Source organism: Stenella coeruleoalba (genome assembly GCF_951394435.1).
Source record: "Stenella coeruleoalba genome assembly, chromosome: 8".
NCBI classification, from domain to species: domain Eukaryota; kingdom Metazoa; phylum Chordata; class Mammalia; order Artiodactyla; family Delphinidae; genus Stenella; species Stenella coeruleoalba.
The window spans coordinates 69,312,768-69,328,268 of record NC_137154.1 but is presented as its reverse complement, the minus strand read 5'-3'; the positions used below and the strand labels follow the sequence as shown (position 1 = coordinate 69,328,268).

The 15,501-nt window shown below is 36.3% G+C and overlaps 2 protein-coding genes across 21 annotated transcripts in view; one reads left to right on the top strand and one right to left on the bottom strand.

Moving 5' to 3' along the window:
* The first annotated feature begins 44 nt into the window (after nucleotides 1–44).
* Nucleotides 45–11,066, top strand: TAF1D (TATA-box binding protein associated factor, RNA polymerase I subunit D). 6 transcript variants are annotated; one of them, XM_079928574.1, is made up of 9 exons: nucleotides 45–183; nucleotides 1,630–1,793; nucleotides 2,558–2,936; nucleotides 3,750–3,925; nucleotides 4,271–4,328; nucleotides 4,719–4,895; nucleotides 8,691–8,726; nucleotides 9,783–9,829; nucleotides 10,144–11,066. In XM_079928574.1, the coding sequence occupies exons 2-6, from the start codon at nucleotides 1,735–1,737 to the stop codon at nucleotides 4,863–4,865; spliced, it is 819 nt and encodes a 272-aa protein (XP_079784700.1). In that variant the 5' UTR covers nucleotides 45–183; nucleotides 1,630–1,734; the 3' UTR covers nucleotides 4,866–4,895; nucleotides 8,691–8,726; nucleotides 9,783–9,829; nucleotides 10,144–11,066. The 6 variants fall into 6 exon arrangements, with proteins under 6 accessions (XP_079784700.1, XP_079784699.1, XP_079784698.1 ...); XM_079928573.1 differs by having other exon boundaries at nucleotides 9,358–9,829; XM_079928572.1 differs by having other exon boundaries at nucleotides 8,691–9,829.
* CEP295 (centrosomal protein 295) overlaps nucleotides 10,995–15,501 on the bottom strand; it is a 48,321-nt gene continuing 43,814 nt past the window's right edge. For 7 of the 15 annotated variants that reach the window (XM_079928554.1, XM_079928565.1, XM_079928564.1 and 4 more), the window contains 9 exons: nucleotides 15,290–15,426; nucleotides 14,224–14,425; nucleotides 13,005–13,606; nucleotides 12,205–12,345; nucleotides 11,845–11,938; nucleotides 11,555–11,719; nucleotides 11,382–11,481; nucleotides 11,202–11,301; nucleotides 10,995–11,116 (listed from right to left, as the gene is read on the bottom strand). In XM_079928554.1, coding sequence (XP_079784680.1) covers nucleotides 11,078–11,116; nucleotides 11,202–11,301; nucleotides 11,382–11,481; nucleotides 11,555–11,719; nucleotides 11,845–11,938; nucleotides 12,205–12,345; nucleotides 13,005–13,606; nucleotides 14,224–14,425; nucleotides 15,290–15,426 — 1,580 coding nt within the window. In that variant the 3' untranslated portion in view covers nucleotides 10,995–11,077. Of the gene's footprint in view, nucleotides 11,117–11,201; nucleotides 11,302–11,381; nucleotides 11,482–11,554; nucleotides 11,720–11,844; nucleotides 11,939–12,204; nucleotides 12,346–13,004; nucleotides 13,607–14,223; nucleotides 14,426–15,289; nucleotides 15,427–15,501 lie in introns of those variants that run through there. The other 8 variants (XM_079928561.1, XM_079928567.1, XM_079928560.1 and 5 more) reach the window with 6 other exon arrangements.

The window sequence follows — 15,501 nt, the reverse complement described above, 5'->3', positions numbered from 1 at the left end:
CCGCCCATCCTTTTCTCCAGCGCGGTAATGGGGGTAGGTGGTTCCTAAGTTGTTGGAGTGAGGGGGAATTCCGGAGGTTGCTGAATGCGGACTTCCTAGGGAGGGGTGGCGGGTATCTGGTACGCAGCTGAGGCCCATGCCGAGCCGGCGCTGGTTGGTGCAAGCTGTCTGCCTTCTCGACAGGTAGGAAAGAGGACGGGGGCTTCCGGGCCTTGTGGGCGGGGGAGGGTTTCCTCTTGTAGCTTTTCCCAGGCCCCTGCGTGGCATATCAGGGTCCAGCCGCGGAAGTCAGTCCCCGAAGGCGGAGGGCTCGTGGTTTTTGTGGACTTCGGGCCTAGTGGCTTTACTGCGGCCCACAGTACACGATTATAGCATGGGCGTGGTCCGTTGTCTGGCATGTAGATGTTAAAATGTGGTACGTACAATACACATTTTCTGAATTAATAGGGGTTAAGTGCGAGGTAACCATTGCTGACGCCGTTCTTCTTGTACGAGGTTAGGCGCTTCCTGGAGACGCTCGCCCCAAAATCGCACAAAGTGCTGAAGGGGAATTGTTAGAGCCAGTGAAGGGCACTATTGCCATGTGCTCCTCGCAGAATCTCGGAATAGGAAGCCACACTTCGTAGGAATGCTTTCTAGTTTCCGAAAAAGAGGTTTTGAGTCAACTTTAATTTTGATAATACGCTCTGATTTTTTTTTTTTTTAATCTCAAGTATACTATCAGTGCCATTGGATCCACTTGTTGAATTTCTTTTTGGGCAGTTATTTCGTGACTTATTTCTTAGATTTTGCATTTTAGAAAACTACGATAAAACATCGTGAAATTACCAGGAGTCCGTTGGATATTCTGCGAATCTGAGAGCTCTGTGACCTTATTGGCTTCCTATGTTCGAAGTATATTGTTCTTGTAGGATTTCTTTCATCGTTGCTCATTTGTCATTGCCAAGAATGCTAAAGACTAAGAACAATATACAAATAGGAAGAATGATGGCATCCCCGATAAGGGAGATGGAAAAGTAAAATTAGACATTATCTTTTTTTTTAAATTTTGTCCAAACTATTGTATCTAAGGAGATTACAACAGTACCCTTTGTCTTTTTTTTTATTATTATTTGTAAGCCTTTCATCGAAAAGTTTGAGAATTCAGAACTTTTGTATTAGTACCCATTAACAGCAAATTCCAGACCAGGAGTTTGGATAGAGGTAGTTAAGTCCTGCTGATTATTTTCCTGGGTATACTGAGGCCATACTCCACCTTCTGGCTTTGTATGCAAAAGATTTTCATACTAGTTCCCAACTGATGTTGAAAAATGGCTTTTTGGCCGTTGTATGGCTAAGGGTAAAATTACATTTTTTACTGTTGCGGAAAGCTGTATGATACTTTCGTTGGAAATTACAATACTCTTCTGGAATCTAACATTGGATAGAGTAAGGAGGCAAAACTGAAAGAGAACTTGTGAATAAAATCTCTAGATTTTAGGATAGACCTGAAATGACAGTTCCTACATGAAAATATTAAAAGCCTTGTATGTGATTTTTGCCTTAATTTATGTGTAATTAATTTACATAATTGTCACAATGACATCAACATTTTCATTACTCTGATACTAGCTGTTTGCATTTATTCAGGGAAACAACATCCCATTTACTGAATTTTGTATGGTCAGAAATCTGTTTAAATCAAAGGACAATTGACAACAAATTTGAGAGGGGCTTGGAAAACACATACCAGGAATGGATTCTATCAACTATGCAACGGCATCTGACTCAGCTGTGGAAATTGAGAATCAAAGGTAAGTGCTTTCTTTTTTTTAAATAACAATCACCAGATTTTTCTGGAAAAGAGACTAGATGGTAATTTTACTGTATTTGAATTACTGGGAAAGCATAAATCATTGTAGATAATGAGTGGTGGTAATGGTAATTTTCATGCATTAGAACAGAAAAGGAAAACCTGGTTTGCACAGGCCTTTGAAGTTTTAACTACTTATAATTGTGGGACACATGGTTAACTCAGGGAAACAGGAGTATATTCTCCGGGCCAAACTGCTATCTTCCTCATTAAATCATCCTCATTTTATAAGAAGAAAATGGATATCAGTAGGGAATCTTGTTTTAAAATCAACTTGTTCCTATATTCCACGTTATCAGGGATGCTGGCTTATGTATATGATGAGAGGTATGTAGTCCTAATTGTTGTTGATCTCACTGGGAAAACAAATGAGCATTTCTAGTATACTCACTACATCTCTCCGCTAGGATACTCTTGTTTTATTTAGAGGAGGCTTTGTCTTAGTTTAGCCTCTAGCAGTGAACAAGGCTGCCTTTGTGGAACTTACATAAAGGAAGATGATTTTTTGGCTAAGTGCTATGGCACATGGCATTATGGGCCACTTGTGGTTGAGTGGTCAGAGCTAAGTGATTGGCTAGTACTGAGCCCATCTTTTAAAAAATTACTTTGAACGTGTTTTTCTGCTTTGATTTGTAAAAGAAAAGTATATTACTGGTAATAAACAGTAATATAAGAGGCTACAATTACTCTTTCCCTGTTTTCTAGTGATAACTCTTCCTCTGGTAGCAGCTTATTTAAAACTCAGTGTGTTCCTATCCCACCTAAAAGGAGGCAAAGAAACCCTATTAGAAAATTTGTTCACACACCTGAAAGTACTCAAGCAAGAGATTCATCTAGTGACTCATCTATAGAGCCAAGACCATTGACTTTAAAAGCTATTTTTGAAAGATTCAAAAAAAAGAAACGTAAAAAGAGGAAATACAAGCCAACGGGAAGATCAAGGGGAAGACCAAAAGGAAGGAGAAACACTAGAAGCTCACAAATAAATAAGAAACAATTTAAAGACAAAGGATCTGGCTTCCCATTTTTAGAATCAGAAAATGGAAGAAAACCATTACCTTGGAGAAAAATTTTAACCTTTGAGGTGAGTCTTTATATGTGCTGATGCACATAGCTTAAAATGTCTGAAATGAGTTGTTGGTCGCTTTTAGGATTTAGATGTACTTGGAACATACAGTCTGCAACTTTTATAATACTTCTCTATACTGACTATACTGCCGCTTAAATGCCATCCCCCTCCTTCAGCTCAAAGTTCACTTGGACTTCTGGGTGGAATCTTGCACTGGTAACACAGGGTGAATGTACCTGTATATGAAGTGCTCTAAGGCTGATTTTATTCCTTGATCTTATCATGTCAGGGCTGTAAACACCATTCCTAAAACTCAAATGCCCAGTTGTTTTATAGTAACCGAAGTGAAACCCACACCTGCCTTTCATGTTCAGTGGCTTTAGGATTTCATTTTGTTCAGATATTTCAATTTCTGACAGAATTACCAGACAAATAACGCCAGTACTTAGCAGTAGACTGAAATATTTGAGATAAGTGATTGCATAATTTGTAGTCACTTGTTCTAGAATCTGATTTATTGGAAAGGATTAATACTCATTAACCTCTTTATGTTTTAAGGTGATTAGACAGTTCTCTGCATTAAAAAATATCTTAAGTAATGCCCAAACGATACAAGATTTATGCTTGTTTTTCTTGGTACTAACTTTGATAACTTGCTAGGTAGAACAGTGAATTGATACACGTGATCTCCATATGGCAGAGTAGTTAATCAAGATCACTAAGGACCTTGTTATGGGGATCCTTGTCATTTAGGAACATAGGCATTTGCTGAGTGGAAGAAATTTTTTTTAAGTCCTTGACTTAAAATATGGTGTTTTTGGTACATAGCAAGCAGTGGCAAGAGGATTTTTTAACTACCTTGAAAAACTGAAGTATGAATACCATCTCAAGGAATCCTTGAAACAAATGAACGTTGGTGAAGATTTAGAAAAAGAAGACTTTGATAGTCGTAGATACAGATACTTGGATGATGATGGATCTATCTCTCCTATTGAAGAGTCAGCGTAAGTTCTATCATGGATTGGAATAATTTTGGACATAGGTTTTATAAGATTAAGTGCTTTTAAATTTTAATGTTGGTCCATATGCTATCAGTTTGTTTATACTTTGATTTAATAGTGATGTGAACACAGATAAAATATTAATAGACTAAACTGGTATTGCTGTTTCAGTTGTGTGTCATGACAGTATACTACTCATTGGGTTATAAAAGATTTGTCATCTGAGTGATACACTTTTTTTTAAACTATTGGAATATAATTGCTTTACATGGTATGTTAGTTTCTGCTTTATAACAAAATTGAATCAGTTATATATATACATTGAGTGATATGCTTTTAATATTGCAGAGCAGAGGAGGAGATTGCAACAAATCTTGAACATGATGAATGTGATATTAAATTGGTGGTAAGTGACAATTTTATCCCACTTCATTTTGGGAGGACAGCTGTTGACAAAGGGAGAATTTTATCCTGTTGTGTTACTATCTGTATTTAAGTTTTGAAAGGTTCAGTGCCCTTGGTGCAGGAAATGCAAGAATAAAAATAAGAATTTTATGGATAATTGGTGAGAACATGAATTATCAATACTATATCAGTAAAAACAATACTATTGTAAGTTTTCATGTGTGGTGTTGCTACTAGGATATCAGATGAGAAAAGCAGCAGAAGTTAATTTGGATTTTTAACATCCAGATGTAGTATCCAGGTTATTTTAAGTAACCTAGAGTTTAGTTATATGTAATTACTAACGCGGTAAAGTTTCAGTTATTGCTTAGTATTGTTATTTCTTATGCAGGAGGATAATTATTTCATAATAAGTTCTGAAATACCAAAGAAGAAGAATGTATATTTGGAACAAGAGGAATATACTGAAGAAGCTGCATTGCCTAAAAAGAGAGCATCAAAATCCAAAAAACACTGGACAGAGGACAGAATGGCCTGAAAATAGATAGGATTATGACTACCAGACAAGGTAAACAGAACAGAGAAAAAGGAACTTGATAGAAAGAAAAGATGATAAATGTGAATACATATGCCAGCCTTATGATAAAAAAGAACCTTGTAAGAAAATAAAAAGAATAAACAAATTTATAAAACTCCTGAAGTAGTAATTATAAGAAAAATAATTAAAACAGTGAGATTATGTAGAAAAAACATTGAGGCTGTTACAGCAGATATAATCACTTCCCCCAAAAATAAACAACGTCCTACTGTTTTTGCATATGGTGGTGTATTTCTGGGTAAGAGAACTTAAAGGTGCCATTTGAGCTTTGAATCAAAGAAATAAGATTGTAATCCTGAAAAGAAAATCTTAGTTGCAATAACCACTAATGATTGACAGCAATAACCACTAATGATAATTCTCCTTAGAGTACCTGCAACTCCATTTTTATTTTTTTCAGAGAAATTTAGTGTGAAATGCCTATTAATGTAATAAGAACTTAATATTTTCTTTTCCTAAAAACTACCTATAATATTTCAACTATCATTTTCATCACCACTGTATGTTGCAGATTATGCCACTCTATATATATACTTCATTTTACCATAGCACTTGTGTTTGTTTTTGTTTAATTTGTGGACAAAGACTTCTAGACAGGTGCACAAATAAATCCTCTTTTGCAACCCAGAGCTCATTGTTCAGTATGAGTTTTGATACAGATAAGAAGGAACATGATACCTAAGAGAGTCAAGTGATGGGGGTGTATTGATAAACATAAAGATTGCTTCCAGGACTATAGAGCTGATAATTTCCCTCATATCTTAAGCTTTTAAATTATCAGCTGTATTGATTTAGTACTCTAAGTTTAACGTTGACATGAAACAAAGATGGCTTCTTTTTTTAGGCTTTTTTATCTTGATCAGAGTGTCTGGATAATCTAAAAAGGTATGTCTTATGCTTTAGGTGAGTTTGGGTCCAATTTGTGTAAATGTGATAAATTGTCAGAATTTAAAACCTCCATAGGTTTCATTATTGAAAGGCATTTTTGCCAATTTTAAATTTCTGTTCATAATGTAATTTCAGAAAATGAATCTCAGGATTGACATGCTTTATAGTGACATTGTGCCAGTTTCACTTCGCTTGAATGAAAGGGTCCCAGAACTATAAATTAGGCAGTTGTAGTCAGAATCTTGGATATTCCTGCTTCAAGCATACACAACATATTTTTAATCTCCCCGCACCCCTATACAATATTTTTTAAAAGTTAAGTATAGTTGATCTACAATATTAGTTTCTGCTGTGCAACAGAGACTCAGTTATACATATATTTCTATTATGATTTATCACAGGATATTGAATATAGTTCCCTGTGTTATGTAGTAAGACTTTGTTTATCTGTACTTATATATATAAGTAGTTTGCATCTGCTAATCCCAGACTCCCAGTCCATCCTTCCCCCACATCCCCCTCCTTGGCAAACACAAGTCTGTTCTCTATGAGGCTGTTTCATAGATGTGTTCATTTGTGTGGTTTTAGATTCCACAAAGAAGTGATATCCTATGGTATTTGTATTTCTATTTTTGATTTACTTTGCTTAGTATGATAATCTCTAGGTCCATCCATGTTGCTGCAGATGGTATTATTTCATGCTTTTTCATGGCTGAGTACTAATCCATTTGTGTGTATATGTGTGTGTGTGTGTGTGTACGTACGTGTACCACATCTTTATCCGAGAAATAATCCACTGTGTGTGTGTGTGTGTGTGTGTGTGTGTACATACGTACGTACCACATCTTTATCCATCTCTTGATGGACATTTAGGTTGCTTCCACGTCCTGGCTACTGTAAACGTCCTGGCTACTGTAAACAGCATTGCAATGCATGTATCCTCTCAAACCATGTTTTTCTCTGGATATATGCCCAGGAGTGGGATTGCTAGATCATATGGTAGCTCTATTTTCAGTTTGAGGAACTGCCGTACTGTTTTCCATACTGGCTGTACCAGTTTACATTCCCACCAACAGTGTAGGGGGGTGTTCCTTTTTCTCCAACACCCTCTCCAGCATGTATTATTTGTAGACTTTTTGATGATGGCCATTCTTACTGGTGTGAGGTAGTACTTCATTATATTTACATTTCTAATAATTGGTAATGATGAGCATCTTTTTATGTGCCTATGTGTATGCTTTCTTTGGAGAAATGTCTATTTAGGTCTTCTGCCAATTTTTTGATTGGGTGGTTTTTTTGTTATGGAATTGTACTATCCAATAGTTTTATTTTTATTTTTTAAATTTTCTGGCCATGGTGCTACTCTTTATATACTTAATTACATTATGGACTGAACATGTTTACTAAACACGTCGTATGTTTTCAAGTTCTTCCTTCCCTTCAAATTTTGGTTTACCAAAATTTATGTTCTGCTATTAATTCACCCTCACGTGATGTGAAGAATCCCCAAATAACTTTTTTCTTAAAAACCTCATGGCCTAAATGAGATGAAATGTTGCTCCTAAAGATTATTTTATTTAATGTTATGCATGTTAATATGCTGAATGATTTAATAATTATAATTTTGATTTAATCTGACCTTTGTTATTTAGATTTGCAAAAGGGATATATTTTTCATACACTTGTTTGGCCAGTGCATTCTTTTATTTTTGGCTGCACCGAGTGGATTGCAGATCTTAGTTCCCAGACCAGGGATCGAACCCATGCCACCTGCAGTGGAAGCATTGGAGTCCTAACCACTGTACGCCAGGGAAGTCCCTACAGTGTTTTTAATGAATGCATAATCTAAAATGAGGTAGAAGATTTAAAAGTATAATGCTAGAAATGACTACACAGGACACAAAATTTCATGAATCTGAATGATACAAAGTTTAATTAAATACACCCAATTTGTCTTCAACGATTCCCCAATCGTCAGAACATCAGCCACATTAACATTTTTCTGTATTTTTATAATTGATATCAACTAATGAGAAAATGCTTTATATAGTTCTTAAATTAAGGCAAAAATTCAAAGTAAAAATTTAGCAGTAATCTGGGAATTGCATAGGCAAAATACATTGCAGTAATGAAGTTCTTAAAATCAAGCTTAAATTTATATGTGGAACTCTCCGTTTGGTTCATGTATAATAGCTAATAAGTACTTTGCATATTTTTATCTGTTAATATAATGCTATCTTTTCTAAGCATTGTAAAAATACCTACCATGTGACTAATTCATGGGATGATTTCCTTAAGTTTCTTAAAACATCCTTTGTGATGTCTGTTACTGCACAGTTTTGAACATATCTAAGAGACTGGAGCTCTTTCAAATAATTGTTCTCTTGTGGACTTGTTTATATTTTTTAAAACGCAAGCAGTGATTGAGGTCTATCCCGATGGGGCTTTTTCTGTAAACCTACATCGTTGGAAACGCCTCATAGATTAACTGTGTGGTTTCCTTTACTCATAGAACTACCTGTTAGATCTGTGGGAAAGAACTACAAGACAGAGCTGCCAAGTAAACTATGAAAAACCTAACGAACTTTTTATCTTAGGTATTGGCATATCCCAATGATCTGTACTGTTCTAGGGTGTGATGGCTTAGGTAAGTTTTAATCAGTGACAGTGTAATTTGTGCGGGGGTAGTGGGGGGACCATTCCAGTTCAGATGATGAATTTAACCGTTCAACTGCTGAATGATACAGACATGAACTAAAACTTAATTCTGATAGAGCTGAGTATGCTTAATATCTAAATATTTTAAGATATATTGAGGTTTTAATTTTTAATCACATGAGTATGGTATCCATCTTTTATTTGATATTTTATTTGCAGGAGTGAATATGATTTGAACCTAATACATTTTTAGAGGTAAGTGGAATATTTAATTTCTATTCAAATTAAGGATTCAGAAGTTCTGAAAAGAATGTAAATTTTGAGTATAGCATTCCATTACTGTTGTGACTGCTAGTTAATTAGGTATAAAACAATTATCAGGATTTCGGCCAAAAATACTGCTGTAATATTTGTGTTTACAGAATTGGAAAAAATGAAGAGACAGCACTGACACGTAAATATGTATAATAGGATAGTTTCCTATGTAAGTTCTATAGGTATAGAGAGGGTAAAGGTAGCAATGGCTAGGTTTATAGTTTAAAATGGAGTTAATGGAGTTGTCTCGTTGGAATGACAAATAAACACGTTATAAGAACTTAAATTTTTAGAGATGTGTGAAGATATTTCTCAGATAGTAACATTACAAACTTGAGGTTGAGGGTTTTTTCTGGTTCAGTCATAATTGCACTGCATGGTATCTGCATTCAGCAGTTTGTTCCTGCTGAGTGTTCAAAGGACAGTGCAATATAAATTCAGTATTTGGCATCGTTGGTTTTCTTGGCTTTGTGCATGTTAGACCTGGTATTTCTACTGATACAGTATTCCTATAGTTTCTCATACTGTTCAGTTAGACAGTCTTCAGTAGTAACTAATACTATTTTTCTAGGATGTCAAATTCAGAACCAGGCAGCTCCATCTCCTGACCCTAAACATGTAAGGATTTCTATTTCTGTTGCTTCTAGTAGCTTTCCTTCATTGATAGCATTGTTAGCAAAACAGCAGAACTTCTACACAAGTGCAGAAGCCTTTTGCACAGTGTATATATAAGCTTGAGAGAAATGTTTATAAAGCCTCATACAGTTGAAAATGGGCACTGTTGTTCATGGTGCCCGTAAATTGTTAATGTGGCTACATTGAGAACACAGGTTTTGCTTCCATCACTGTAATTTCATTGCGGTGGTGACAATGAGACCTGCAACATTTTTTTTTTTTTGCTAGGCTCATGAGTAAAAATTGGATATAACATGGCTTTTCAGTATTAGAAAAGATGAAGGGATAAATAGCAACTTACTTGCTATATTTAATTCCTAGGGTCCTAAAGTAAATCACTTGAGGAAATTGGATCCCAAAGATTACAGGTATGATTTTAATTTCATTTTTTCCCCTTGTATTTAATGAAAAAGACTATGACGTTAAAAAGGCCATTAGTTGTTTTACTATTTACCAGTAATGTATGATGTCATGATGATGGCAAAATGTTCAACTGCTCTGAATGGGCTGAATGAAAATAGCCTTTCTGAACATCCATCTTACATAAAGCTGTATTTTAAATGAAAGCTCTAAGATAAAAGTTGCCTGAAACATGCATGTTTGGAAACAATCAGCTAAATTTAGGTGTGAATGAAAATGGAACCTAATCAGTCCCAGTTGCCATTACAATCTTTTTCTGTAGGTGGGGAATTTTGAAGTGTGTCCATATTTCATTGGAGATCAAAGAAGCCTAACTAAAAGAATTGTGGTAAGTAATTATTTTTATTTTACCACACCAAATTATTTGTCAGGCTTTAATGGTCATTACCAAGGCTTTTAGAATGCAGTTTCTCATTTGCTGTGGACATGACCATAAAAAAAGTTTCCCACTAGGTTTTATTTCTGCTACTTTGTAGCATTCAGCCTGTTGGGAACATTTTATTATTATTTACTTGTATTTCCATTGCCTAGGTCAGCACTGTTCCAGTATAAATAGAACACAAGCCATTTTTTTCTAATTGGATTTTACAATACTGATACATGGGTAGTGACTATTATATTGAACAAGTTGTGCCTAGATTGCTGGAGTTCTTTGTTTAATCCTGGGCTTTTAGTTTATTACATTACAGGTTGCCTGGTTACTAAAGGAGGGGAGGCTGGCTTACATGAGCACCTCTGAAAATGGACCCTTATCTTTATATTTGTTATACAGGGCTGACTCATATGATAACTTCTTTTTGAAAGGTATGTACACATTAAAGAAAATAATTTTATAGGTCATTTCAAAGAGGGCTGATGGGACCACATCCAGGAGCTCTTTACGCTGTGACCAAAGACTGAGTTCTCCACTGGATATAATAGTAACTTGATAGTGCTATGTTTTCCAGATGGAGATACAAGCCACTCATACCCATGATTAGTGATGTGGGAAAGTAATTTAAATATCTTCCAACTTTAACCAGTGTCTACTCTCTTCTTTAGGGCTATTTTATGTTGAAGATTTATGAGTTTGGAGGAACTAAGGTGATTGGCAGTGGAAAGAATCAGAACGTGTGGAATTCCTTAAAAATTTATTGACTTAAATAACTTTGTGTTACACATAATAAAAAAAAACCCTTTACACTTTGTGTGGAAAGTCAGCATATATTTTTGGCTCGAAGTTTCTCTAATGTTTTCTGTGGAGGGAATAATAACATTTATCAGTTGTAGTTCTGATGTGCCTTAGACATGAAAAATTGGCAGGGGGGGGTGGCTGCTCACCTTATGAAATTCTTTTGCCCTTGCTCTGTTTTGGGCATATGCGTCTTGCTTTGCTTTCTCTTCCTTTTGCTTTTTCACTTCAGGTAACTGATGGTATAATCTGCAAGAAATTTATATGGAATTAAAGACAGACACTTAAGCTATGTGAATTCATAGATCTTCATATATCCACATACATACCTTAGAGCCCTTTGGTGCATATGGGCTTGTGCAGTCTTTCTGTCTTCAGGAAGAGACACTCTAACCTTGTTCACACCCTTTAGGTGACTGACCAATGAACCTGAGCGGAGAACAAGTCATTTAATATATATGTAATGCCAGATTCTCTTTGAAAACTGATGTGGAGAGTATACCTGTGGGTTTCTCCTTTACTATTTTGGTTTGAGAACTTCCAGAGACACGAATTTTATTCCTTATTTCTTTCTGTCTCTGTGAGGATCTCTCCATAAATGCTTTTTTTCTTTTCATAAATGCTTCTTGTAAGCTCCCTGGAGTAGCTGTAAACTTTGAAAGGGTTTCTGTTTAAAAAAAAAAAAATCGAGGCTATATGTCAGCAATATACAGATGTGTGGGGTTTCTGCTCAAGTAGGGGGAACCCCACTGGCCCCTGGGCTCACTAATCTGATGCTCGGGGCATACATACCTGCACACACAGCTGGTTTCTCCACAGGATGTTCTGATGCAGCTGGACAATCTGAGTTTTGTGTTTCTGACAGAAGAGGCAGAAATTCACTCACCTAATTGTGAGAAAGTCACAGACTTTACCACTTTACCTCACTGTACAGATTCACAGCAAAGGTTCTAAACTTTACCCATTCTAAACCCTAGGTCTTTTGGAACTGCCTTTCTAGAAAGTTCAATTGTCAGCTTGTCCACTGTGAGCACATTCATACACGATTCTAATGTAAGAAATGCCATGTAGAAAGCTAAGTAAAACTATCCTTTTCTATTCCCTAATCCTCAACTATGGGTTGCTGTATAAAATGAGAGCTATGAAATTTACCTGAAAACAGCTCTTTGCCTCATTTTCTCTCTTTTCTTCTAGAGTTAAGTTTGCAAAATCCATTTCAGCAATACTGATATCACTGTTGCTTATCAATGTAAGTTCTGGTTCTTCCATTATACCATGGCCACATTCTGTCTCCTGTACAGTAAAATTAAAAGGGAAACAGTATTCAAAAATCATAGCCTCAAAAACACTCAGAATGTGAAAAATATGTACATTATGGAAGAAGAAGAACAGGTTCTTCAACTAAGGATAATGGAGAAGACAAACTACTCCGTGGGTTACAGAGCCAAGTGCCTGCTGACTGGGGGCTGTGCAGAACAGTGTGTGTATCCCCTACCTATCTGAATGGACCACCAGGGAAGTCCCTAGACCACACTTTATTAAGGAAAAACCCTTTCAATACTGAACAAGAATTTACAAAAAAAAAAATCCAAAAGCTGCCAAGTCAGCTTATTTTTTGCTTATCTGTGGAGGGACAAACAGTACTAGAAGGTAAGCTGAAACCAAGTAGATTAATCCAGTGCAGCACAGTGAAGTTCAACACTATGTGCTGAAGCATAGGCTGAGCCGCCATTTTTCAGGAAAGCTGGAGAAAAGAAATGCGAACTGGGAAGATCTGTAAAATTCAGAGGAAGGTCAAATTTTAAAAATTTGCTTTCTCATTTCATTGGAGATTTCTAATGATTATGAGATTGACTATATCTCATATAGTAGCTCTGTTGCATCTCTTGCAATTTTGTTTAAAAAGTCTGAAAATGAAACCAAAAATTACATACAACACAGATTTCACTTACCCAGATTGGAATAGAGTTCTGTAGTGAAAAGGATCCAGAGCTTACAAAGAGCGCTGACCGTGGTTGTTGAGTTTGGTTTCCTATGATTGTTGGAGTTTCTGCAGTAGTTGAATCCTCAAGACATTTTTCATTCTGAACAGTGACTGAATGTGGTGTCTGAATTGAAGTTCTTACGCATAATTGTGGATTTATATTTAAAACGCCACAGGTTTCTTTATCATCAGTGAGCCCTTGACCTTGTAACACTGTACCAACTCCTCTTTCTGATAGTTCTTCAAAGCCCAGTCTTTCTTTTACTGAGCACTCACTAGAGGCAGAACCACATGGAGTGCTATGCTGTAGATTTAACTGATGAAATACATTAGCCTCACCAGATGAACTGAAGACTGAACTTTGCAAATTTCCTACAGACAGCTGGAAATGAACACTTTTTTGCTTGTTTTGTAATATTTCATTCTGTTCAGAGGAAGAGTATTGATTTTCCGCCCCTTGGGAAGAATCTCTTGCTTCAATGCTGCTAAAAATACTTGGTAAGTCAGCATGCTGGCTTCCTTCTTGTGAAGAAAATTCTGGCAGAAGTTGTTGAAAAGACTGTTCAGACCCTATAAGAAATCAGTTGATCATAATTATATGTTGTAAAAACTTCGATAGAGATACAGTCTCTTAATAGTTGCTGAGAACATTGCAAATAATAAAGTCAGGTTACTTAAAATTTTAGGAATGAAAACTGATATACATAGACGTGAATAGAAAGTTAAAGGATGTCAGAGATATTCGAATAACTACTGCTCACACCATGTATTTTCTCCTATAATAGTTAACAAAGGAACTATGACTGTTAAAACACAAGGGCTTTCCCCCCATAACAGAATACTGACTTTATAACAGAAAGACTTAAACATGCATGTGCATCTCATATATGTTGTGATGTGTGCATATATATAAAATTTGTATAAAAAGTTTTAGAAAGGATACTTAAACTGATAACTGTAAGGGTTGAGGTAGGGAAGTTGAGCAAGAGGCAGCACTTTTTATTTTATCAAAATAAAATGCAAACACTATATATTACTTCTGTTATTTAAATAAATATACAGAGAAACTGGTGAGGAGTGGAGACAAACCAAGAGCTACTAGGTACAATTTCCAAGGAAAATTGATAAAAATAAACAACCATGAAAAACTACTGAGCTTTATTTAACTTTTTTGAACTTCTACATACCTTCAATAACATTTTCTGTAGCAAAACTCTGAGCTTCCTCATGAGCCCAGTTAGGGTCAGGCTGCTGGTTCACGCTGGTGTTAAGAGAAGAATGCAGGCTGGTCCTCAGTGCTGTAAAAGAAGCTGTACTTTTGGGTGACAGACTAGAACGGAGGCTTTCACAGGAGGAATGTGACCTCTGATGGAAGACAACCGGGAAAGGCTGAAATATTAGTATTTACTATGTTGAATCAATCTTTTATGTTTCTTTGATATTATTCTTCCTTAATTACCACTTTACTACCACATAAACCACTTGCTTATTCAAACCCAATTCTTTCACTTTAGTAAATATGAAACAGACTTTTTGTTTAGAAAACAAATTGTGAATTAACAAGACAGAGTTCAGAATATGTTCAGAATATATCATTTTCTGATAAGCAGGAACTATGCAGAGCTGCCTGGAAATAGAAAGACCCAGGTTTGAATCTTAGCTCCTTTATTGTATAGGAAGAGACTTTAAATTTTGCAAAATTCTGTTTACCTGTTTAAGACTGAATTCCATTAAAGTAACCCCACCCCCCGAAACCCTGAAGACAAGTTTTTTTTTGTCTTTTTGTGTTTTTTTTGCGGGCCTCTCACTGTTGTGGCCTCTCCCGTGGCGGAGCACAGGCTCCGGATGTGCAGGCTCAGCGGCCATGGCTCACGGGCCCAGCCGCTCTGCGGCACGTGGGATCCTCCCGGACCGGGGCGCAAACCCGTGTCCCCTGCATCGGCAGGCGGACTCTCAACCACTGCGCCACCAGGGAAGCCCGACAAGTTTTTATGGGTCATCATAGCTGGAGATAAAACTATTGGGACAAAATTCTAATGCACCTGTTTTCAATCTTGGTTCTGCATTATAATCACTGTATCTGACCATTTCTAGGGATTCTGATTTAATTGGTCTGAGGTACAGTCTGGGCACTGGTATCTAAAAGCTTACCAGATGATTTTAATTGGCAGCCAAGGCTAAGAAGCATTGTTCTAACAGAAGAAAAGACAGTTTTTGGAAATTCACTGCAAAGAAGCATCTACTTTATTATACCTGGTAAAAGTCTTTGCTGTCTTGAGAAATCCCAGAGAAAGATGATGAATCAAAATCTGGATGTGGTTCTAAGGGTTTAAACAGCTGACGATGCAAATTTGGAAAACTGTGCTCCAGTTCTGGAAAGTCAAAGTCAACTGTTGGAATTTTAAGGAAAAAGGACACATTTTAAAAATGAAGCCTAGAAAAGTAGTACTAAGAACATACTCATA

Excerpts from the sequence above, each read along its gene's own strand:
- TAF1D (XM_079928574.1), top strand. The coding sequence starts at position 1,735 with ATGGATTCTATCAACTATGCAACGGCATCTGACTCAGCTGTGGAAATT. Across the intron at positions 1,794-2,557 it reads GTGGAAATTGAGAATCAAAG|TGATAACTCTTCCTCTGGTA; the intron begins GTAAGTGCTTTC and ends CCTGTTTTCTAG. Across the intron at positions 4,329-4,718 it reads AATGTGATATTAAATTGGTG|GAGGATAATTATTTCATAAT; the intron begins GTAAGTGACAAT and ends TTTCTTATGCAG.